Here is a 21,037-nt window from a genome sequence, read left to right as displayed (position 1 = left end):
AATTCTGGCCATTCGTCTCACTCTGTTGTGCCGACCCCTTAAACGCAGTCTCCCATATAAACCACCGCATCAAACTCCTCCATACACCTGTCTAGTGGTCTCTTAAATTTCAGTAGTGTATCTGCCTCCACCACTGACTCAGGAAGTGCATTCCACGCACCAACCACTCTCTGAGTAAAAAACCTTCCTATAATATCCCCCTTGAACATTCCACCCCTTACATAAAAGCCATGTCCTCTTGTATTGAGCAGTGGTTCCCTGGGGAAGAGGCGCTGGCTGTCCAGTTTAGCTATTCCTCTTCATATCCTGCATACCTCTATCATACCTACTCTCATCCTCCTTCTCTCCAAAGGGTAAAGCCCTATCTCCCTTAATCTCTGATCAAAATGCATACTCTCTAAACCAGGCAGCATCCTGGTAAATTTCCTCTGTACCCTTTCCAATGCTTCCACATCCTTCCTACAGTGAGGCGACCAGATCTGGACACAGTGTTCCACGTGTGGCCGAACCATGGTATTATGGAGCTGCATCATTACATCGCGTCTCTTAAATTCTATCCCTCGACTTATGAAAGCTAACAACCATAAGCGTTCTTAAATACCCTATCTACCTGTGAGTTGTCTTTCAGTGATCTGAGGACATGTACCCCCAGCTCCCTTTGCTCCTGCAAACTACCAAGTATCCTGCATTTATTTTGTACTCTGCCTTGGAGTTTGTCCTTCCAACGTGTACCACCTCACGCTTCTCCGGGTTCAACTCCATCTGCCACTGCTCAGCCCAATTCTGCATCCTATCAATGTCTCTCTGCAATCTTCGACAATCCTCTACACTACCTACAACACCACCCACCTTTGTGTCGTCTGCAAACTTGTCAACCCTCCCTTCTACCCCCACTTCATCGATGTCGTTAATAAAATCACGAAAAACAGAGGTACTAGAACCGATCCTTGTGGAACACCACTAGTCACGGCCCTCCAATCCGAATGTACACCCTCCGTCACGACACTCTCCAGGGAAGCCGATTCCTACTCCACACGGCCAAGCTTCGCTGGACCCCATGCCTTCTGACTTTCTAAATAAGCTCTACCTCCTGGAACCTTGTCAAATGCCGGACTAAATTCCTTGTATATCACACCCACTGCACTAACCTCATCTATATACCTGGTCACCTCCTCAAAAATTCTATCAGGCTTGTTAGACACGATCGGCCCTTCACAAAGCCATGCTGACTGTCCCTGTTCAGACCATGATTCTCTAAATGCCCATTGATTCTATCTCTAAGAATCTTTTCCAACAGCTTTCTCAAAACAGACGTAAGTCTCATTGGTCTATAATTACCCGGACTATCCCTCTAACGTTTATGAACATGGGGCAGCATTCGCCTCCCTCCAATCCTCCCGTACCATTCCCGTGGACAACGAGGACATAACGATCCTAGCCAGTGTCTCAGCAATCTCTTCTCTCTCCTCATGAAGCAGCCTGGGGAATATTCCGTCAGGCCCCAGTGACTTATCCGTCCTTATGTATTTAACAAGTACAACAGCTCCTCCCCCCTAATATCAACATGTTCCAGAACATTAAATTCTCTCACATTGTCCTCACCGTCATCGTTCCCTCTCAGTGGTGAATTCCGAAGAGAAGTACTCATCGAGGACCTCGCTAACTTCCACAGTCCCCAGGCACATATTCCCACCATTATCTCTAATCAGTCCTACCTTCACTCCTGTCATTCTTTTGTTCTTCACCATAATTGAAGACTGTCTTGGGGTTTTCCTTTACCCTACTCGCCAAGGCCTTCCCTTGCTTCATTCTCTCTTTCCACAGCCCCTCTTCATCTCTTTTCTTGCTACCCTATAGACCCATCCATGCTTTCTAAACTTCATGAATGCTGCCTTCTTCCATCGGTGTTAGTTTCACGGTTGTGTTTTACAATCTCAATATATTCCACTCGCTTTCCGGTCTGACTCTACACGGAGACGGTTCCACTCACCATGGATCGAGAGTCCGACCACAATCACGATGAGGGCGAACGTAACTAGGCAGAGTAGGCACATCAGACGGTACGGCCTATTTCCGATCTTCACTTTCGACTCCCGTTCTTGCGCAGCTGTGGAGAGACCATACGACCATAAGATCACAATAAATATTTAATAAGACAATAGGAGCTGCTTAATTAATACTTTACTTCATTATCTTAGTGATTGTAGTGATGACTTGCAGCAGACGGAAAAGCCTGAAAATGTAAATGTTACGATATGTTTTGGAAAGCATCAAATCGGATAAGCCGCCGGGCTACTGTGGGAGGCGAAGGAAGAGATTGCTGAGGCTCTGGCGATGATCTTTGCATCATCAATGGAGACGTGAGAGGGTCCGGAGGATTGGAAGGTTGCGAATGTTGTTCCTTTATTCAAGAAAGTCAGAAAAGGTATCGCAGGAAATTATAAACCAGTGAGTCTTACCTCAGCGGTTGGTAAGCGGTTGGAGAAGATCCTGAGAGGCTGGATTTGTGAACATTTGGAGAGGTAAAACTTGTTTAGGAGTTGTCAGCATGGCATTGGAAAGGGCAGATCGTACCTTACGAGACTTATTGGATTTTTGTGGGGATGTGACTAAACGCATTGATAAGGAAGAGCAGTTGATGTAGTGTATATGGATTTCAGCAAAGCATTTTATAAGGTACCCCGTGTAAGGCTTACTGAGAAAGTAAGGAGGAATTGGAACCAAGGGGATATTGCTTTGTGGATCCACAACTGGCTTGCCCGCGAAAGGCAAAGAGTGGTTGTAGACGGGTCATATTCTGAATGGAATTAAGTGCTCTGTGGAGTTCAACAGGTATCTCTTCTGGGTCCCTTATACTCGTGACTGTTAGAAATGAACTGGATGAAGATGTGGAGGTATGGGTTAGTAAGTTAGCTGACGACACAATGTTTAAGGGTGTTGTGGATAGTTGGAGGGCTGTCAGAGGTTACAGCGCGACATTGATAGGATGCAAAACCGGGCTGAGAAGTGGCAAATGGAGTTCAACCAAGCTAGGTGTGAAGTGGTTCATTTTGATAGGTCAAATACGATGACAGAATATAGAATTAATGGTAAGACTCTTGGCACTGTGGAGAATCAGAGGATTCTTGGGGTCCGAGCTCAAAGCAGCTGCGCAGGTTGACTCTGTGGTTAAGAAGGCGTACGGTGCATTGTCCTTCATCAATCGTGGAATTGGATCAGCGAATCGTGGAGCCGGGTTGCAATGTTGCAGCTATACAGGACCCTGGTCAGACCCTCCATGGAGTACTGTGCTCAGTTCTGGTCGCCTCACTATAGGAAAGACGTGGAATCCATAGAAAGGGTGCAGAGGAGATTGACAAGAATGTTTATTGGATTTGAGAGCATGCCTTATGAGAATAGGTTGAGTGAACTCAGACTGTTTTTCCTGGAGGGACGAAGGATGAGAGGTGACCTGATAGAGGTGTACAAGATGATGAGAGGCATTGATTGTGTGGATAGACAGATCTTTTTCCCAGGACTGAAATCGCTTGGACGAGAGGACATGCGTTTAAGGTGCTTGGAAGTGTGTACAGAGGAGATGTCCGGGGTAAGTTTTTTTTTGAATAGGCTGCAGACAGCAGTGGTGGAGGTGGACCCGATAGGGTCTTCTCTTATCATTTCGCATTTCCCTCTCCCCCTACTACTTTCAAATCTCTTACTATCTTTCCTTTCGGTTAGTCCTGACGAAGGGTCTCGGCCCGAAACGTCGACAACGCTTCTCCCTATTGATGCTGCCTAGCCTGCTGTGTTCTACCAGCATTTTGTGTGTGTTGTTTCAATTTCCAACATCTGCAGATTTCCTCGTGTTTGCACAATACTCTAGGTGCGGTCTCACCAAGGCCTTGTAAAACTGCAGTAGAACCTCCCTGCTCCTGTACACAAATCCTTTTGCTATGAATGCCAACATACCATTTGCCTTTTTCACCGCCTGCTGAACCTGCATGCCCACCTTCAATGATTGGTGTACAATGACACCCGGGTCTCGTTGCACCTCCCCTTTTCCTAATCAGCCACCGTTCAGATAATAATCTGTTTTCCTGTTCTTACAACCAAAGTGGATAACCTCACATTTATCGACATTAAATTGCATCTGCCATGAATTTGGCCACTCACCTAACCTATCCAAGTCACCCTGCATCCTCTTAGCATCCTCCTCACAGCTAACACCGCCGCCCAGCTTCGTGTCATCCGCAAACTTGGAGATGCTGCATTTAATTCCCTAGTCTAAATCATTAATATATATTGTAAACAACTGGTGTTCCCAGCACTGAGCCTTGCGGTACCCCACTAGTCACGGCCTGCCATTCTGAATAGGCGTGATAGATAGGACTTCAATGAGCTATTGTGGGGCTGTTCTGTATAAGATGGTGGGGCCGGGGGAGATTAGACTGACCGATTTGATTGCGGAGGACCTGTTTGTCCTGATTAGTAGATACCATGTACACTGACTTTATCAAATACTGTCACAAGATCCCAGATGTTAGATCACCCTTGGAGATGGAAGAAAGGAAGGGAGGGAGAGACGGAGTAATAAAGGAGTAGTGAGAGAAAGTGGGGGGGAAGGTCCGGAGGGTGGCAGATGGAGGAGGGAGAGAGATATTGGATGGACTGAGACACAGGAATATTTGTCGGGCTAATTTGCACGGGAAGGACAGATCAAGCACGGGGAGTAGATATAATGTATCTACACATTAACAAGGTCACAGATGGTACACTGTTCTGGAAGATGATGGTACAGGAGGCGGGAGGTCAAATCGCAGATGTACAGTGACGCCACTGTTGTTCAGGGTTGGTCGCCCGGATATAGGAAAGGCCACTGTGCCGGAAGGTTTACGAGGATGTTGGACTCGGGTGAGTGAGGAATGGCGACTGGTTGGGCAGGTCGGGATTTTATTCCTTGGTCAGTCTATGGGATGAACTGACAGAGGAAGTTGTCGAGAAAGATGCATTAGGAACTTGGACACGTGACCTTTCCAAATTGACGTCATCGCTGTGAACTCTCACCTGTTTGTGCAGTGGCTGACAGCCCGCTGGATCCCGAGGCAATGGGAGGATCTTCATGCTCATCGATGCGGGGTTCTACTTTCCTAAAGTTCAGTTCTGAATAGGTGGAGTTCAGACCGTCTGGGAGAGGGAGAGAGAGCAGATAAGAAAGTGAGCGGTAGCGAATGGAGGAGGGTGTTGGGAAGAGAGAGAAGAGAGAGGGGTGAGAGAAGAGAGAGAGGTAAGTGACGGAGAGAGAAGGGGTGAGATTTCGGGAGAGAGGGTGAGGGAGAGTGGTAGAGAGAGGAGAGAGGGGGCAGCAGAGGAGAACGATCGACTTAGAGAAGGAGGTAGCGACAGGTGCGATGGGCGGGATGATGCAGAGAAGGAATGGGGTGGGAGAACGGGGTGAAAGAGCCGGAGACAGAGGGGGTGGGACAGGGCAGAGAGTCGGGAGCAGTGAGAGGTCAGGGAGAGGTGTGAGAGGGGAAAGAGAGGGGGATAGAGAAGGGAGTGTGTGGGGAGGAGAAACGTGGGAGAGCGATGGAGAAGAGATAAAAATATAATTTGAGAGAGATGGGAGAAGAGCGGGGGGGGGGGGGGGTGGGGAACGACGGGGAAAGGAAGAGAGCCGTGGATAGAGAGCAGGAGAGGGCGTGACGGGAATTGAGGGGCAAATATAGGGACAGATCGAGGCTGGAAGTCCGGGATGGGCGTACGGGGAAGGATGAGATGGAGCGCAGAGAGATGAAAAGACCGCGAGGGTGAGACTGAGAGTGGTAGAGACGGCGACTGTGATAGAGGAGAGACGGGAGGGAGAGGAGACAATGAGAGAGAGCGAAGAGAACGGGACAGTGGGAGAGAGTGGGGGCAACGGGTAGAGGGCAAAGGGGAGAGACGAAAAGAGGACAGGGTGTGAGGAGGTGAGGAAGGGGAGAGAAGTGGAAAGAAGGAAAAGAGAGTGGGGTTCAGAAAAGTGACAGAGTGGTTATGGATTTATACCGCGTTCCCACCTGACTACACCCACACGGCGCTCACTCATCTCGGCAACCCAATCCCACAGCGCTCGCTCATGATTGTCCCTTCCTCCTCACGGCACATCCCATGCTCTCTCTCCTCACCGACCCTTCTCACAGCCCACTCTCCTCAAACCATCCCACCGCTCGCCTTCTGCACCGCCCCTCCAAGGGAGCTCACTCATCACAGCACCCTCCACACCGTCCCTCCCACAAAGTTTACCACACAATCATCTCTCCCACGCGATCCCTGCGTCTTATGCTCAAACAGGCAATCATTAGGTACTTTTGCCCGGATATCTCTCGACAGGTTTGGACACGTCAGCTGAACAGCTTCAAACCAACAAAGATGAAACTGACCTCGATCTGCCCGGACTCGGGGTGCCGAGAAGCGTTTGAAATTAACTTCCGCGTACGCTACATCAGGTTCACCTGGAGGCAGAACAGCTAGAGTCAGACACAGAGTGAATCTTTCTCCACACCGTGCCATCACACAATCCCGGGTAGGACACAGAGTGAATCTCGCTCCACACCCTCCCATCACACACCCCGGTGTCAGACACAGAGCGAATCTCCCTCCGCACGGTCACATCACACACTCCCGGGGTCAGACACAGAGTGAATCTCACTCCACACCGTCCCATCTCACACTCCCGGGGTCAGTCACAGAGTGAATCTCACTCCAAACCGTCCCGTCACACACTGTCGGGGGTCATAAACAGAGTGAATCTCCCTCCACGCCGTCCCAATACAAAATCACGGGATCTGAGACAAGCTTCCACCACACCGTCCTTCACACAATCCCAGGTCAGATACAGAGTGAATCTCCCTCCACACCCTCCCATCACACACTCTCGGGGTCAGACTCAGAGTGAATCTCCCTCCACACGATCCCATCGCACACTCCCGGGGTCAGGCACAGAGTGACGTTCCCTCCACACTCATTCATCACACTCTCCCGAGTAGTCATAATGTGAATCTCACTCCACCCGTCCGATCACACACATCAGGGTAAGCTGCAGAATAGATCAGCCGCCTGTCTCTGCCGCACTCACCTCGGGAAGGAGACCGTGAGTCATTTCTTCCCATATTCACAGTCATGTAGCTCTCGCTCCGGTCCATCCTGCCTAGGATTCTCTGCGTCTTTGAGATAGGGGAAGCAACCGTTTTCAGAGGAAGCCTGTGTTAATAAGTGGGTTAGACCGGTACGTCGGATGAAGAGCTGATGAATAGAGGAACCGAGAGCAGGGGGAGGAAGTGCGGGGAGCAGAGAGATTGAGGGTGTTGCAGAGGGTGTTCGTGAGAAATGAGAGTGGTTGGGGGAAGAGTAATGAGAGTGGGGAGAAAGAGGGGAGGATTCGTGTTCGGATAGTGATAGAGATGTGGGTGACAATGGACAGACTGGGCCGAAGGGAGAGAGAAGGGGCATGTGGAGAGAGCAGGGTGGAAGGAGTGATGGAGATGGGGAAAAGTGAGCGGAGAGGGTGAGACTTGGAGAAATGAAGGCGGGAGAGTTGGAGAGTGATTGGTGAGAGAGGGCCTGTGAATGGAGATTAGGGTGTGAGGTCAGGAGGGAACAAGTCAGCAGAGAGGAGGAGAGGAAGAATGGATAGCGCGGTGGAGATGGGGGAGGGATTCTGGAAGGACGGAGAGAATGTGGAATCGAAGTAGAGAATGTGGAATCGAAGAAAGGAAAGGATTTGGAGGAGGTGAGTTGAGAAGGAGGGCAGGAATGATAGATAGATAGATAGATAGATAGATAGATAGATAGATAGATAGATAGATAGATAGATAGATAGATAGATAGATAGATAGATAGATAGATAGATAGATAGATAGATAGATACTTTATTCATCCCCATGGGGAAATTCAACATTTTTTTCCAATGTCCCATACACTGATTGTAGCAAAACTAATTACATACAATACTTAACTCAGTAAAAATATGATATGCATCTAAATCACTCTCTCAAAAAGCATTAATAATAGCTTTTAAAAAGTTCTTAAGTAGTTTACTTAAATACATTGAGTCCTAACCCCGGCACTTTAACATATCTTACTCCTGGCGGTTGAATTGTAAAGCCGAATGGCATTGGGGAGTATTGATCTCTTCATCCTGTCAGAGGAGCATTGCATCGATAGCAACCTGTCGCTGAAACTGCTTCTCTGTCTCTGGATGGTGCTATGTAGAGGATGTTCAGGGTTTTCCACAATTGACCGTAGCCTACTCAGCGCCCTTTGCTCTGCTACCGATGTTATACTCTCCAGTAATTTGCCCACGACAGAGCCCCGCCTTCCTTACCAGCTTATTAAGACGTGAGGCGTCCCTCTTCTTAATGCTTCCTCCCCAACACGCCACCACAAAGAAGAGGGCACTGTCCACAACTGACCTATAGAACATCTTCAGCATCTCACTACAGACATTGAATGACGCCAACCTTCTAAGGAAGTACAGTCGACTCTGTGCCTTCCTGCACAAGGCATCTGTGTTGGCAGTCCAGTCTAGCTTCTCGTCTAACTGTACTCCCAGATACTTGTAGGTCTTAACCTGCTCCACACATTCTCCATTAATGATCACTGGCTCCATATGAGGCCTAGATCTCCTAAAGTCCATCACCATCTCCTTGGTCTTGGTGATATTGAGACGCAGGTAGTTTGAGTTGCACCATATCACAAAGTCCTGTATCAGTTTCCTATACTCCTCCTCCTGTCCATTCCTGACACACCCCACTATGGCCGTGTCATCAGCGAATTTCTGCACATGGCAGGACTCCGAGTTATATTGGAAGTCTGATGTGTACAGGGTGAACAGGACCGGAGAATGAGGGTGAATGAGGAAGGAGGGAACGTCCAAGGGATTTTATTATCATACAGAGCCGTAATTACCCAGGACAAATGCACCGCCAGCTGCTTCCCTTTTTAAGCATTGGACGCTTCCACTGCTCCTGCTCACGGCCGGGGCTTCAGACTCCCTGTCTGCGAGAAAGCAGGGCAGCAGGAGAATCACCCAAAGCCCATCTCCCTCCGAGTGAAGTGAACAGCTCTCCACGAATTTGCTTCCCTTCACTGGCTTTCCTCGCCTTCCTCGTCCAGTGGCGCTCTCTCTCTCTCTCTCTCTCTCTCTCTCTCTCTCTCTCTCTCTCTCTCTCTCTCTCTCTCTCTCTCTCTCTCTCTCTCTCTCTCTCTCTCTCTCTCTCTCTCTCTCTCTCTCTCTCTCTCTCTCTCTCTCTCTCTCTCTCTCTCTCTCTCTCTCTCTCTCTCTCTCTCTCTCTCTCTCTCCCTCCTTATTCCGTGGAATTCACTTTTTCCTCTCGTTCTCCTTCCACAAACTTCCCCCATTCTCCCTTTTCATTCTCCTTTTCCCTCCCCATTCTCTCTCTCTTTCTATCCCATCTTCCTCCCCTCCTCAACCATTGCTCTTTTCTCTACCTCCTCTCGCCCACCTTTGCCCCACTGTCTCTTCTTCTCCATTATCTTATTCCACACCCTCCTCCATCTTCCCCTCTCTTTTTCTGCTCTCCACGACCAACACTCCTGTCACCCTGACACGCAGGAGTGCTTACACACTCACAGATGCTTTCTGTATTCCCCCTCCCTTCCCAATGTCCGCCTTCATCTCCTTCATCACATCTCCACCGTCCCTCCATACTTTATCCCATCCTACCTCCGAGCTTCTCGGTCTCTCCCACCACACCTTCCTCCTTCCCTCCCCACTCTTCCTCTTCCTTTCGTTTCCCTCAATCACTCTCTTCATTCTCCCACCCTCGCATGGCACTGGCTCCTACTGTCCCACTTACCTTCCCCACCTCAACGTCTTCTCTATCACGTACCTTCCCTCTCCACTTCCTCTCTCCTCTACACCTTCTTTCTATATCCGACCTTAACTGCTTTATTTCCTCCTCTTCTCATATATTTCCACATCCAGCTCACTTATTCCTTCACTTCTCCTTCCACCCTCGATTCCATGCTTCCTTACTTTCTCAATAATCCTTCCAGGGAAAACCTATCAAATGATTTGCTGAAATTCATATACACTACATCTAATGCTCTTCCTTCATCAATTTGTTTAGTCACATCCTAGAAAAAAAATGATCAGACCCGTAAGGCACGACCTGCCCTGGGCAAAACCATGCTGACTATTCCCAATCATATTAAATCTCTCCAAATGTTCATATATCCTGCCTCTCAGGATTTTCTCCATCCACTTACTAACCACTGAGTTATGACTCACTGGTCTATAACTCCCTGAGATATCTCGAAACCTTTCTGGTTAAAGGAGCAACATCCGCAACCCTCCAATCCTCTGGAACCTCTCCCGTCCCCCTTGATGTTGCAAAGATCATCGCCAGAGGTTCAGTAATCTCCTCCCTTCCCTCCACAGTAACCTGGTGTACATCTCATCCGGTCCCGGACACTTACCAACTTGATGCTTTCCAAAAACTCCAGCTCATCCTCTTTCTGAATATCAAGATCGTTATTATCACCCAGATCATTTTCCACAGTGAATACTGAAGCAAAGTATTCATTAAGTTTCTACTATTTCCTCCGGGTTCCAAACACATTTTTCTGCTTGACACATTTGATAGGTACTATTCTTTCGTGTCTTATCCTATTACTGTTCACATACTTGAGGAAAGCCTCGGGGTTTTCCATAATCCTGCACGCAAGAATTTCTCATGGCCTCTTCGGGCTCTCCTAATTTCCTTCTTAAACTCCTTCCTGTTAGCCTTGTAATCATCCAGATCTCTAACATTACCTATCTCTCTCAAACTTTTGGAAGCTTTTGTTTTCTTCTTGACCAGGTTTTGTACCGCCTTTGTAGTACACCACGGTTTCCTGTGCCCTACCATAACTTCCTCGTCACATTGGAATGTACCTATGCAGAACTCCACACAAATATCCTCTGAACATTTGCCTCATTTCTGCAATGCTTTTTTCTCTGAGAACATCTGTTTCCAATTTAAGTTTGCAGGTTCCTATTCAATAGCCTGACCAATCCCTCTTACTCCAACAAAATGCGTTTCTAACTTGTCTGTTCTTATCTCTCTCCGATGCTATTGTAAAGGAGATAGCATTCTGATCATTATCTCCAAAAATCTCTCCGACTGAGAATTGTGACATCTGACCAGGTTTATTTCCCAATACCAAATGAATGCACCTCTGCTCTTTGTGGGATTACATACATATTGGTTCAAGAAACCTTCCTGAACAAACCTAACAAACTCCATCTCATCTAAACCCCTTGCTCTGGGAAGATGCCGATTGATATTTGTGCCATTAAAATCTCCCATCACGACATCGTTGTTATACTACACCTTTCAAGGATCTGTTTCCCTGTCTGCTCCTCGATATCCCTGTTACTATTGGGCGGCCTAAAAAAAAAAAAAACACCCGGTAAAGTAATTGACCCCTTCCTGTTCCTAACCTGCACCGACAGGGACTCCATAGAAAAAACCCTCCACGGGGTCCACCTTTTCTGCAGCCCTGACAGTATCACTGATCAACAGTGCCACGCCCACAGCTCTTTTTTTGCCTCCTTCCCTGTCCTTCTGACATATCTGAACCCCGGCACTTGAAGAAACCATTCCTGTCCCTGAGCCATCGAAGTCTCTGTAATGGCCACAAACATCATATCTCCAAAGGAGATAGTAATCACACACTACCTCCTTTATCATAGCACTGGAGAAGGATGGGGACAGATAAGTCAGCAAAGCGTTTAAACTGGAGTAGGACAAAATATGAGTCTATCAGGCAGGAAGTTAGAAGCATAAACTGTCAACAGACAACAGTCAATAGGTGCAGGAGTAGGCCATTCGGCCCTTCAAGCCAGCAACGCCATTCCCTGTGGTTATGGCTCAATGTGATCAATTGCTCTCAGAAATGTTCGAAAGAAATGTGGCAAATGTTCAGGGATATTTGCGCGCAATTCTGCATAGGTATGTTCCAATGAGAAAGGGAAAAGCTGGTCGGGTACAGGGACCGTGGTGTACAAAGGCTGTTGTAAATCTAGTCAAGAATAACAGAGTGCCTTACGAAAAGTTCAAAAGACTAGTTGATGACAGAGATCTAGAAGATTATAAAGCTAGCGGGGGAGCCTACGAAAGAAATTAGGAGAGCCAGAATGGGCCATAAGAAGGCCTCGCAGGACAGGAGTAAGGTAAACTGCAGGGCACTCTGTAGGTATGAGAAGAACAAGTGGATAAGACTGGAGAGGTTAGGACGAATCAAGTGTGACAGTGCAAAAGTGTGTATGGAACTGGAGGAGATAGCAGAGGTACATAATGAATACTTTGCTTCAGTATTCACTTGATAAATGATTCTGGAGATTGTAAGGATGACAGAGCAGACTGAAATGCTTGAGCATGTAGATATTAATAAAGATGATATGCTGGAGCATTTAGAAAGCATCAATCTGCAAAAGTCACCGGGAATGGAAGACCAGACTACTGTGCGAACCGACGGAGGAGATTGCTGAGCCTCTGGCGATGATGTAATGAGGATGGGAGAGATTCCGGAGGAATGAAGGGCTATGGACCAGAAAATTATAGACCAATGAGTCTTACTGTAGTGGTTGGTATGTTGATGGAGAAGATCCTGAGAGGCAGGATTTATGAACATTTGAAGAGGCATAATATGATTGGTAATAGTCAGCATGGTCGTAGCCTTACCAGCCTGATTTTTTTTTTCGAAGATGGGACTGAACAAGTTGATGAAGGTAGCGCAGTAGTTGTAGTGCATTTTGATTTCACGGAACATTTGATAATGTATCCCGTGTAAGGAGACACGTGGCCCACGGAGACATTGCTTTGTGTATCCAGAACTGGCTTGCCCACAGAAGGCAAAGAGAGGTTGCAGTCGTGTCATATTCTGCATGGGAGCCGGTGAACAGTGGAGTTCCTCAGCAATCTGTTCTTGGACGTCAACTCTACGTGATTGCATGAATGATTTGGATGGGATGAATTTGCGGATGATACAAAGGTTCGGGGTGTTGTAGATACCCCCAATTATTAGGTCTGTCAGAGCTTACAGCGGGGCATTCATAGGATGCAAATCTGGACTGAGAAGTGGCAGATGGAATTTAACTCAGGTAAGAGTAAGGCTGTTACTTTTGTAGGTCAAATATGATGACAGAATATAGTATTAAATGGTCAGACTCTTGGCAGTGTGGTGGATCAGAGAGATATTGAGGTTCGAGTCCATAGGACACTCAAAGCAGCTGCACATGTTTGTCTCTGTGGTTAGAAAGCATACAGTATATTGGCCTTCATAAATCGTGAGACTGAGTTTACAAGCAGAGAGGCAATGTTGCAAATTTATAGGACCTTGGCCAGACGCTACCTGGAGGACTGTGTTCAGATCTGGTCGCCTCTCTAAAGGAAGGATGTGGAAACGATGGAAAAGGATGCAAAGGATATTTGCAAGAATATTCCCTGGTTTCGGGTGCATGCCTTATGAGAATAGGTTGAATGAACTCTGCCAGTTTTCCTTGGAGAGACGGAGGATGAGAGACGACCTGATAAGGTATATCAAATGATGAGAGGCTTTGATCTTCTGGATAGTCAGAGGCACCGAGAATGGACCATCAGCTCAGAAGGGAAAGAGGGAAAAGTGGAGAGCTGTAGTGATAGTGGATTCGATAGTTGGGGGGAACAGATAGGAGGTTCTGCGGAAGAGATCGAGTATCCCGGATGATCTGTTGCTTCCCTGGTGCCAGGGTCCGCGATATCTCGGATCGAGTTCTCAGTATGCTCAAGAGGGAGGGTGAGCAGCCGGATGTCGTGGTCCATGTACAGGCAGATGAGTGGATAGGAAGAAAAGAAAAGAAAAACTCACTGCAAAGAGAGTTTAGTGAGTTAGGTGCAAAATTGAAGGACAGGGCATCCAGGGTTGCAATCTCAGGATCGCTACCCGTGCCACGTGCGAATGAGGCCAGAAAAGGAAGATAATGCAGATAAATACGTGGCTAAGGTGTTGGTGCCGGAAGAATGGTTCGTGTTCCTGGACAACTGGGTCTTGTTTCTAGGGATGTTTCGACTTGTTCCGACGGGACGGGTTTACCTGAACTGGGTGTGGCACTAACATCTTTGCGGGAAGGTTTGCTAGTGCTGATCTGGCGGGGTTTAAACTAGATTTTCAGGGGGAGGGGAACCAGAGTATTAGAGCAGATAGTGAGGCGGAGAAGGATAAATGTCATGCGAGAGGAAGTAAAGTGCATGGATTAAAGCCAGATCTAGCATATAAAGAGGCTTTGAGGGAAGAGAAATAGAATAACGGGTGTAAAGGTAGTACGTTTAGAACGGCTCAGGTGCGTGCACTTCAATGCAAGAAGCATCAGGAACAAAGGTCATGAACTGGGAGCTTGGATAAATACCTGGAATTATGATGTACTGGCCATCACAGAGACTTGGCTGGCGCCAGGGCAGGAATGGATTCTTAATATTCCTGCATTTAAGTGCTTTAAACGGGATAGAGATGCGGGAGGGCGGGGAGGGGAGAAGGGAGGTATTACCTGTTAGGGATACTATTACAGCTACAGAAAGGGTGGGTAATGAAGCAGGATCCTCTTTTGAGTTAGTGTGGGTGGAGGTCAGGATCAGGAAGGGAGCAGTTACTCTATTGGGGGAATTCCATATGTACCCTGATAGTAGCAGAGATACCGAGGAGCAGATTGAGAGGCAAATTTTGGAAAGGTAGAAAAATAACAGGGTTGTTATCATGGGCGACTTTAACTTCCCAAATATTGATTGGCACCTGATTAATTCCAATGGTTCAGACGGGGCAGAGTTTGTCAAGTGCGTCCAGAACGTATTTTCCTGTCACAGTATATTGACAGGCGGATTAGGGGGAATTCTGTGCTGAATCTAGTATTGGTTAAAGAACCGGGTCAGGTCACAGATCTCTCAGTGGGTGAGCATCTGTAGGACAGTGACACCTCTCCCTGGCCTGTAACATTATCATGGAAAAGGATAGAATCAGAGAGGACAGGACTTTTTTTTTAATTGGGGAAGGACAAATTATGAGGCTATAAGGCTAGAACTTGAGGGTGTGAATTGGGATGATGCTTTTACTGGGAAATGTACTATGGGCATGTGATCGATGTTTAGGGATCTCTTACAGCATGTTAGTGACAAATTTGTCCCGGTCAGGAAGATAGAGAATGGCAGGGTAAAGGAACGATGGGTGACAAGTGAGGTGGAGAATCTAATCAGATGGAAGAAGGCAGCATACGTGAGGATTAGGAAGCAAGGATCAGATGAGTCTATTGAGGGTAACAAGAAAGGAGTTTTAAAAGGGGCTGAGAGCAAGAAGGAGGTTTGAGAAGTCCTTGGCGAGTAGAGTAAAAGAATCCCCAAGGCATTCTTCAATTATGTAAAGAATAAAAGGATATCAGGAGTGAAGGTAGGACCGATTAGAGATAAAAGTGGGAAGATGTGCTTGGAGGCTGTGGGAATGAGCGAGGTCCTCAATGAATACTTCTCTTCGGTATTCGCCACTGAGAGGGAACTTGGTGACGTTGAGGACAATATGAGTGAGGTTGATGTTCTGGAGCATGTTGATATTAAAGGAGAGGAGGTGTTGGAGTTGTTAAAATACATTACGACAAATAGGTCCCAGGAGCCTGACGGAATATTTCCCAGGCTGCACCAGGAGGAAATTTGATAGGATTCCAAACGGTAGGCTTATTCAGAATATCAGAAGGCCTGGGATCCAGGGAAGTTTGGCAAGGTGGATTCAGAATTGATTTCCATGCAGAAAGCAGAGTATCGTAGTGGATGGAGTACATTCGGATTGGAGATTTGTGACTCGTTGCGCCCCCCCCCCCCCAGGATCAGTTCTGGGACTCCTACTTTTCGTGATTTTTATTAACGACATGGATGTGGGATAGAAGAATTGGTTTGCAAGTTTGCAGACGACACAGAGTTTGGTGGTGTTGTAGATTGTGCGGAGGATTGTCGTAGATTGCAGAGACATTGATAGGATGCAATACTGGGATGAAAATAGACAATAGACAATAGGTGCAGGAGTAGGCCGTTCGAACTCTCGAGGCAGCACCGCTGTTCAATATGATCATGGTTGATCATCCACAATCAGTACGCCTTGACTCCGCGATCTTTAAGAGCGCCATCTAACTCTTTCTTGAAAGCATCCAGAGAATTGGCCTCCACTGCCTTCTGAGGCAGAGCCTTCCACAGATCCACAACTCGCTGGTTGAAAAACTTTTTTTTCCTGAACTCCGTTCTAAATGGCCCACTCCTTCTAAATTCCAGCGTATACAAGCCTAGTCGCTTCAATCGTTCAACATCTGAGAGTCCCGCAAACCCGGGAATCAACCTCGTCAACCTACGCTGCACTCCCTCAATAGCAAAAATGTCCTTCCTCAAATTTGGAGACTAAAACTGAAAACAATACTCCAGGTGTGGTCTCACCAGGGGCCTGTGCAACTGCAGAAGGACCTCTTTGCTCCTGTACTCAACTCCTCTTGTTATGAAGGCCAATATGCTATTAGTTTTCTTCACAGCCTGCTGTACTTGCATGCGTACTTTCAGTGACTGACGAACAAGAACAGCTATATCTCGTTATGTTTCCCCTTTTCCCAACTTGACACCATTCAGATAGTAATCTGCCTTCCTGTTCTTGGCACCAAAGTGGATAACCTCATATATATCCGTAATAAATTGCACCTGCCATGCAACTACCCACTCACCCAACCTGTCAAAATCACCCTACAATCTGCTAACATCCTCCTCATATTTCACACTGCCACCTAGCTTTGTGTCTTCTGCAAATTTCCTAATGTTACCTTTAATCCCTTCATCTAAATTATTAATATATATTGTAAATAGCTGCGGTCCCAACAACGAGCCTTGCAGTACCCCACTAGTCACTGTTTGCCATTCTGAAAAGGACCAGTTAGTCCTTACTCTTTGTTTCCTTTCTGCCAAACAATTTTCTATCCATGTTCGTACCCTACCCCCAATACCATGTGTTCTAATTTTGCCCACTAATCTCATATGTAGGACCTTATCAAAAACTTTCCAATAGTCAAGGTACACTACGCCCACAGGCTCTTCCTTGTCTAGTTTCATCGTTACATCCTCAAAAAATTCCAGAAAATCAGTCAAGCATGATTTTCCCTTCGTAAATCCATGCTGATTCAGACCTATGCTCTTACAGCTATCCAAATATGCCGCTATTTCATCTTTTATAAGTGACTCCAGCATCTTCCCTACCACTGCTGTCTGGCTAACTAGTCTATAATTCCTTGTTTTCTCTCTCCTTCCCGTCTTTGAAAATGGGATAACATTAGCTACCCTCCAATCCTCAGGAACTGACCCTGAATCTATAGAACATTGGAAAATGATTATCAATGAGTCCATGATTTCTAGAGCCACCTCCTTAAGTACCCTGGGATGCGGACCATCAGGCCCTGGTAATTTTCAGCCTTGAGTCCCATCAGTCTACACACCACCATTTTCTGCTTAATGTGAATTTCCTTCAGTTCCTCCGTTACCCAAGGTCCTCTGGCCACTATTGCTGCTGGGAGATTGTCTGTGTCTTCCCTAGTGAAGACAGATCCAAAGTACCTGTTCAACTCGTCTGTCATTTCCTTGCTCCTCATAATAAATTCACTGGTTTCTGCCTTCAAGGGTCCAACTTTGGTCTTAACTATGTTTTATCTTTCCTCTAAACATACCTAAAGAAGTTTTTACTATCCTTCTTTACATTCTTGGCTAGCTTACCTTCGTACCTCTTCTCTTCTATCCGTTATCTTCTGTTGCTCTTTAACATTTTTCCAATCCTCTGGTTTCACACTCATATTTGCTATGTTATACTTCTTCTCTTTTATGTTTATACTATCCTTGACTTCCCTTGTTAGCCACGGTCACCCCCTACTCCCCTTAAAATCTTTCTTCCTGTTTGGAATAAACTGATCCTGCACCTTCTGTGTTATTCCCAGAAATACCTGCCATTGTTGTTCCACTGTCATCCCTGCTTGTGTATCCTTCCAGTCAACTTTGGCTAGTTCCTCCCTCATGGCTACATAGTCCCCTTTGTTCAACTGTAATACTGACACTTTCGATTTTCCCTTCTCCCTCTCAAATAGCTGATTAACACTTATCATATTATGGTCACTACCTCCTCACGGCTCTTTTACCTAGAGTTCCCTCATCAAATCCGGTTCATTACACAACATTAGCTCCAGAATTGCTTTCTCGCTGGTAGGGCCCCATACAAGCTGCTCTTAGAATCCATCCCGGAGGCACTCCACAAACTCCCTTTCTTGGGGTCCAGTACCAACCTGATTTTCCCAGTCTACTTACATATTGAAATCCCCCATTATAACCTTAGCATTAACTTTGCAACATGCTAATTTTAGCTCTTGATTCAACTTGCAACCTATATTCAGGCTACTATTTGGGGTCTGTAAATAACTCCCATTAGGGTATTCTTTCCATTACAATTTCTTAGTGCTCTCCATATAGACTCTACATCTGCTGAACTATGTCAGCCCTCGCACGGGACAGAATTTCATTTGTCACCAGCAGAGCCACCACAACAACTCTGCCCACCTGTCTGTCCTTTCGATAGGACGTATACATTTGTATATTGATTTCCCAGTGGAAAGTTGCAGATGCGTTCAACTCGGAGAAGTGTGAGGTGATACACTTAGGAAGGACAAACTCCAAGGCAGAGGAGAAAGTAAATGGCAGGATACTTGGTAGTGCGGAAGAGCAGAGGAATCTGGGGCTACATGTCCACAGATCCCTGAAAGTTACCTCACAGATTGATAGGATAGTTAAGAAAGCTTATGGAGTGCTAGCTTTCATAAGTCGAGGGTCCGAGGTTTAGTATCGCGATGTAATGATGCAGCTCTATAAAAACGTGGTTATCTCACACTTGGTGTACTGTGTCCAGTCTGGTCGCCTCACTATAGGAAGGATATGGGAGCATTAGAAAGGGTTCAGAGGAGATTTACCAGGATGCTGTCTGGTTTAGAGAGTATGCATTATGATCAGAGATTAAGGGAGATCGGGCTTTACTCTTTGCAGAGAAGCAGGATGAGAGGAGACATGGTAGAGGTGCACAAGATATTAAGAGGAATAGACAGAGTGGACAGCCAGCGCCTCTTCCCCAGGGCACCACTGCTCAGTACAAGAGGACATGGCTTTAAGGAAACGGGAGGGAAGTTCAAGGGGGATATTAGAGGAAGGTTTTTTTACTCAGAGAGTGGTTGGTGCGTGGAATGCACTGCCTGAGTCAGTGGTGGAGGGAGATACACTTGTGAAATTTAACAGACTACTAGACAGGTATATGGAAGAATTTACGGTGGGGTTTATATGTGTGGTAGGGTTTAGGAGTCGGCACAACATTGTGGGCCGAAGAGCCTGTACTGAGCTGTACCATTCTATGTTGTAACATTTTCATACATTTCTTATTCGTCAATTCCACCCCTAAAGCCTCACTTAGAGGAATTTTCTTGCCAGTCCTGACTGTCCACTGTGGTAACATTTTTCTCAGCCTAGTAATGTCACCCCTCCTCCTTCAATTCCTTCCACTTTCTCATGACTAAAAATAGGGAAACCCGAAATATAGTGGTCTCCTGCTTGCTCCTCCTACACCCAGTTCTCAGAAATGGCTGCAATATCATAATTCACAGTATTGAATCATTCCCTGATCTCAACTGCCCTCCTTTCTTTAAAATTTCCTGCAGTGAAATATACGGAGCTCAGGGCACCAGTCGCATTGTGCATAAACTCTGGCTATCTTCCTTTGTATGAGGTCTTAACAACATCTGTCTCCATATCGACTCTGCTGTTTGCTCAGGAGCTCTGAATCACATACCCCTGAAATTCAAGTTTAACAACTCTCCCAAAAACTCTCATGCGCAGTCCTGACAAACATTCCCGCTGGGAAATCAGTTTCCTCCAGTTTATATGTAAATAGATTTCCATCTCATCTATACAGATCCCACCTTCCTTGGAAAAAATACAATGTTTCCAAATTTTGGAGCCCTCCCATCTACACCACGTGCTAAACTGCATGGTCTTCCTATTTCTGGACACACTGTGATGGGTAGTGGTCCTGTCCTTTAATTTAATAGCTGAATCCCGGACTTCACATTGCAAAACACCTTCCCATACATACCCATTACATTTGTACATATATGCTGCTCACTCTCTCACTTAAGAATCATAGAGAAGGAATGGTGTGCTGAGAAATGGGGAAGGAAGTCGAGGAGAGTGGGGCCACAGAAAGGGTGTTTAGATTGCAGCCGTTTGAGCAGAACATGTGATTTACAATTTTCTTGCTCCCTATCTCTGATCGGAGTCTGGTTAAGCACCGAAATCCACTGACCCATGACCAGGAATCACAGACAGAGCAAGAATCCGTCCATAAAATCCCATCGCACACTCCTGGAAATATACACTGAGTAACGCTCCCTCCGCAACGTCCCATAAAAACACTGCCGGGGTCAGACACAGAGTGCAGCTCCTCCACATTGTCCCAACACACACTCGGGGGTCTTACAAGGAGTGAAGCTCCGTCCACACCGTCCCAGCACACTCTTCCGGGGTCAGATAACCCGCGGATCTCTGTACATATTATCCAATCTCACTCTCGGGGTCAGACATGTGAAGTACCTCCCGCACCATCGCAGCACACTCTACGATAATCAGAAAATTACGAAATCCCTCCCTCCATTCTCCCCACTCACCAATACCCAGCTTTTCTGCTTTCCAAAAGTCTTGAATTGTGTGTGTTTCTCGAGATGGTATGTGTGTGTGTGTGTGAGTGGACTGTGTGCTGCCGTTAGAGGAAGGAAGGGGAGGAGAGAGGAGGCCAGGGAAAGGGTGGTGAGTTTGCAGGCACTGATGCAAGTGGTGTGGAAGCACATGACCGCCTGTGCATGCAGAGTTGTGGAGAGTTTCAGATCCTGTTGATCGATATCCATGGGACGGGGGGAGGTGAAACACCACCCACCATCTCTCCCTCA

General features: G+C 46.7%; 1 protein-coding gene across 1 annotated transcript in view; it reads right to left on the bottom strand.

Annotated features, from left to right (window-relative positions):
* LOC140720417 (killer cell lectin-like receptor subfamily B member 1B allele B) overlaps positions 1-20,804 on the bottom strand; it is a 30,577-nt gene extending 9,773 nt beyond the window's left edge. The window contains exons 1-5 of the mRNA XM_073035270.1: positions 20,759-20,804; positions 7,094-7,181; positions 6,399-6,470; positions 5,044-5,163; positions 1,991-2,107 (exon numbers count right to left, since the gene is read on the bottom strand). Of these exons, the coding sequence (XP_072891371.1) occupies positions 1,991-2,107; positions 5,044-5,163; positions 6,399-6,470; positions 7,094-7,160 (376 nt within the window). The 5' untranslated portion in view covers positions 7,161-7,181; positions 20,759-20,804. The remainder of the gene's footprint in view (positions 1-1,990; positions 2,108-5,043; positions 5,164-6,398; positions 6,471-7,093; positions 7,182-20,758) is intronic.
* Positions 20,805-21,037: the final 233 nt, after the last annotated feature.

Source organism: Hemitrygon akajei, unplaced genomic scaffold (assembly GCF_048418815.1).
Source record: "Hemitrygon akajei unplaced genomic scaffold, sHemAka1.3 Scf000042, whole genome shotgun sequence".
Lineage (NCBI taxonomy): Eukaryota > Metazoa > Chordata > Chondrichthyes > Myliobatiformes > Dasyatidae > Hemitrygon > Hemitrygon akajei.
This window is presented reverse-complemented; position numbering and strand designations above follow the sequence as displayed.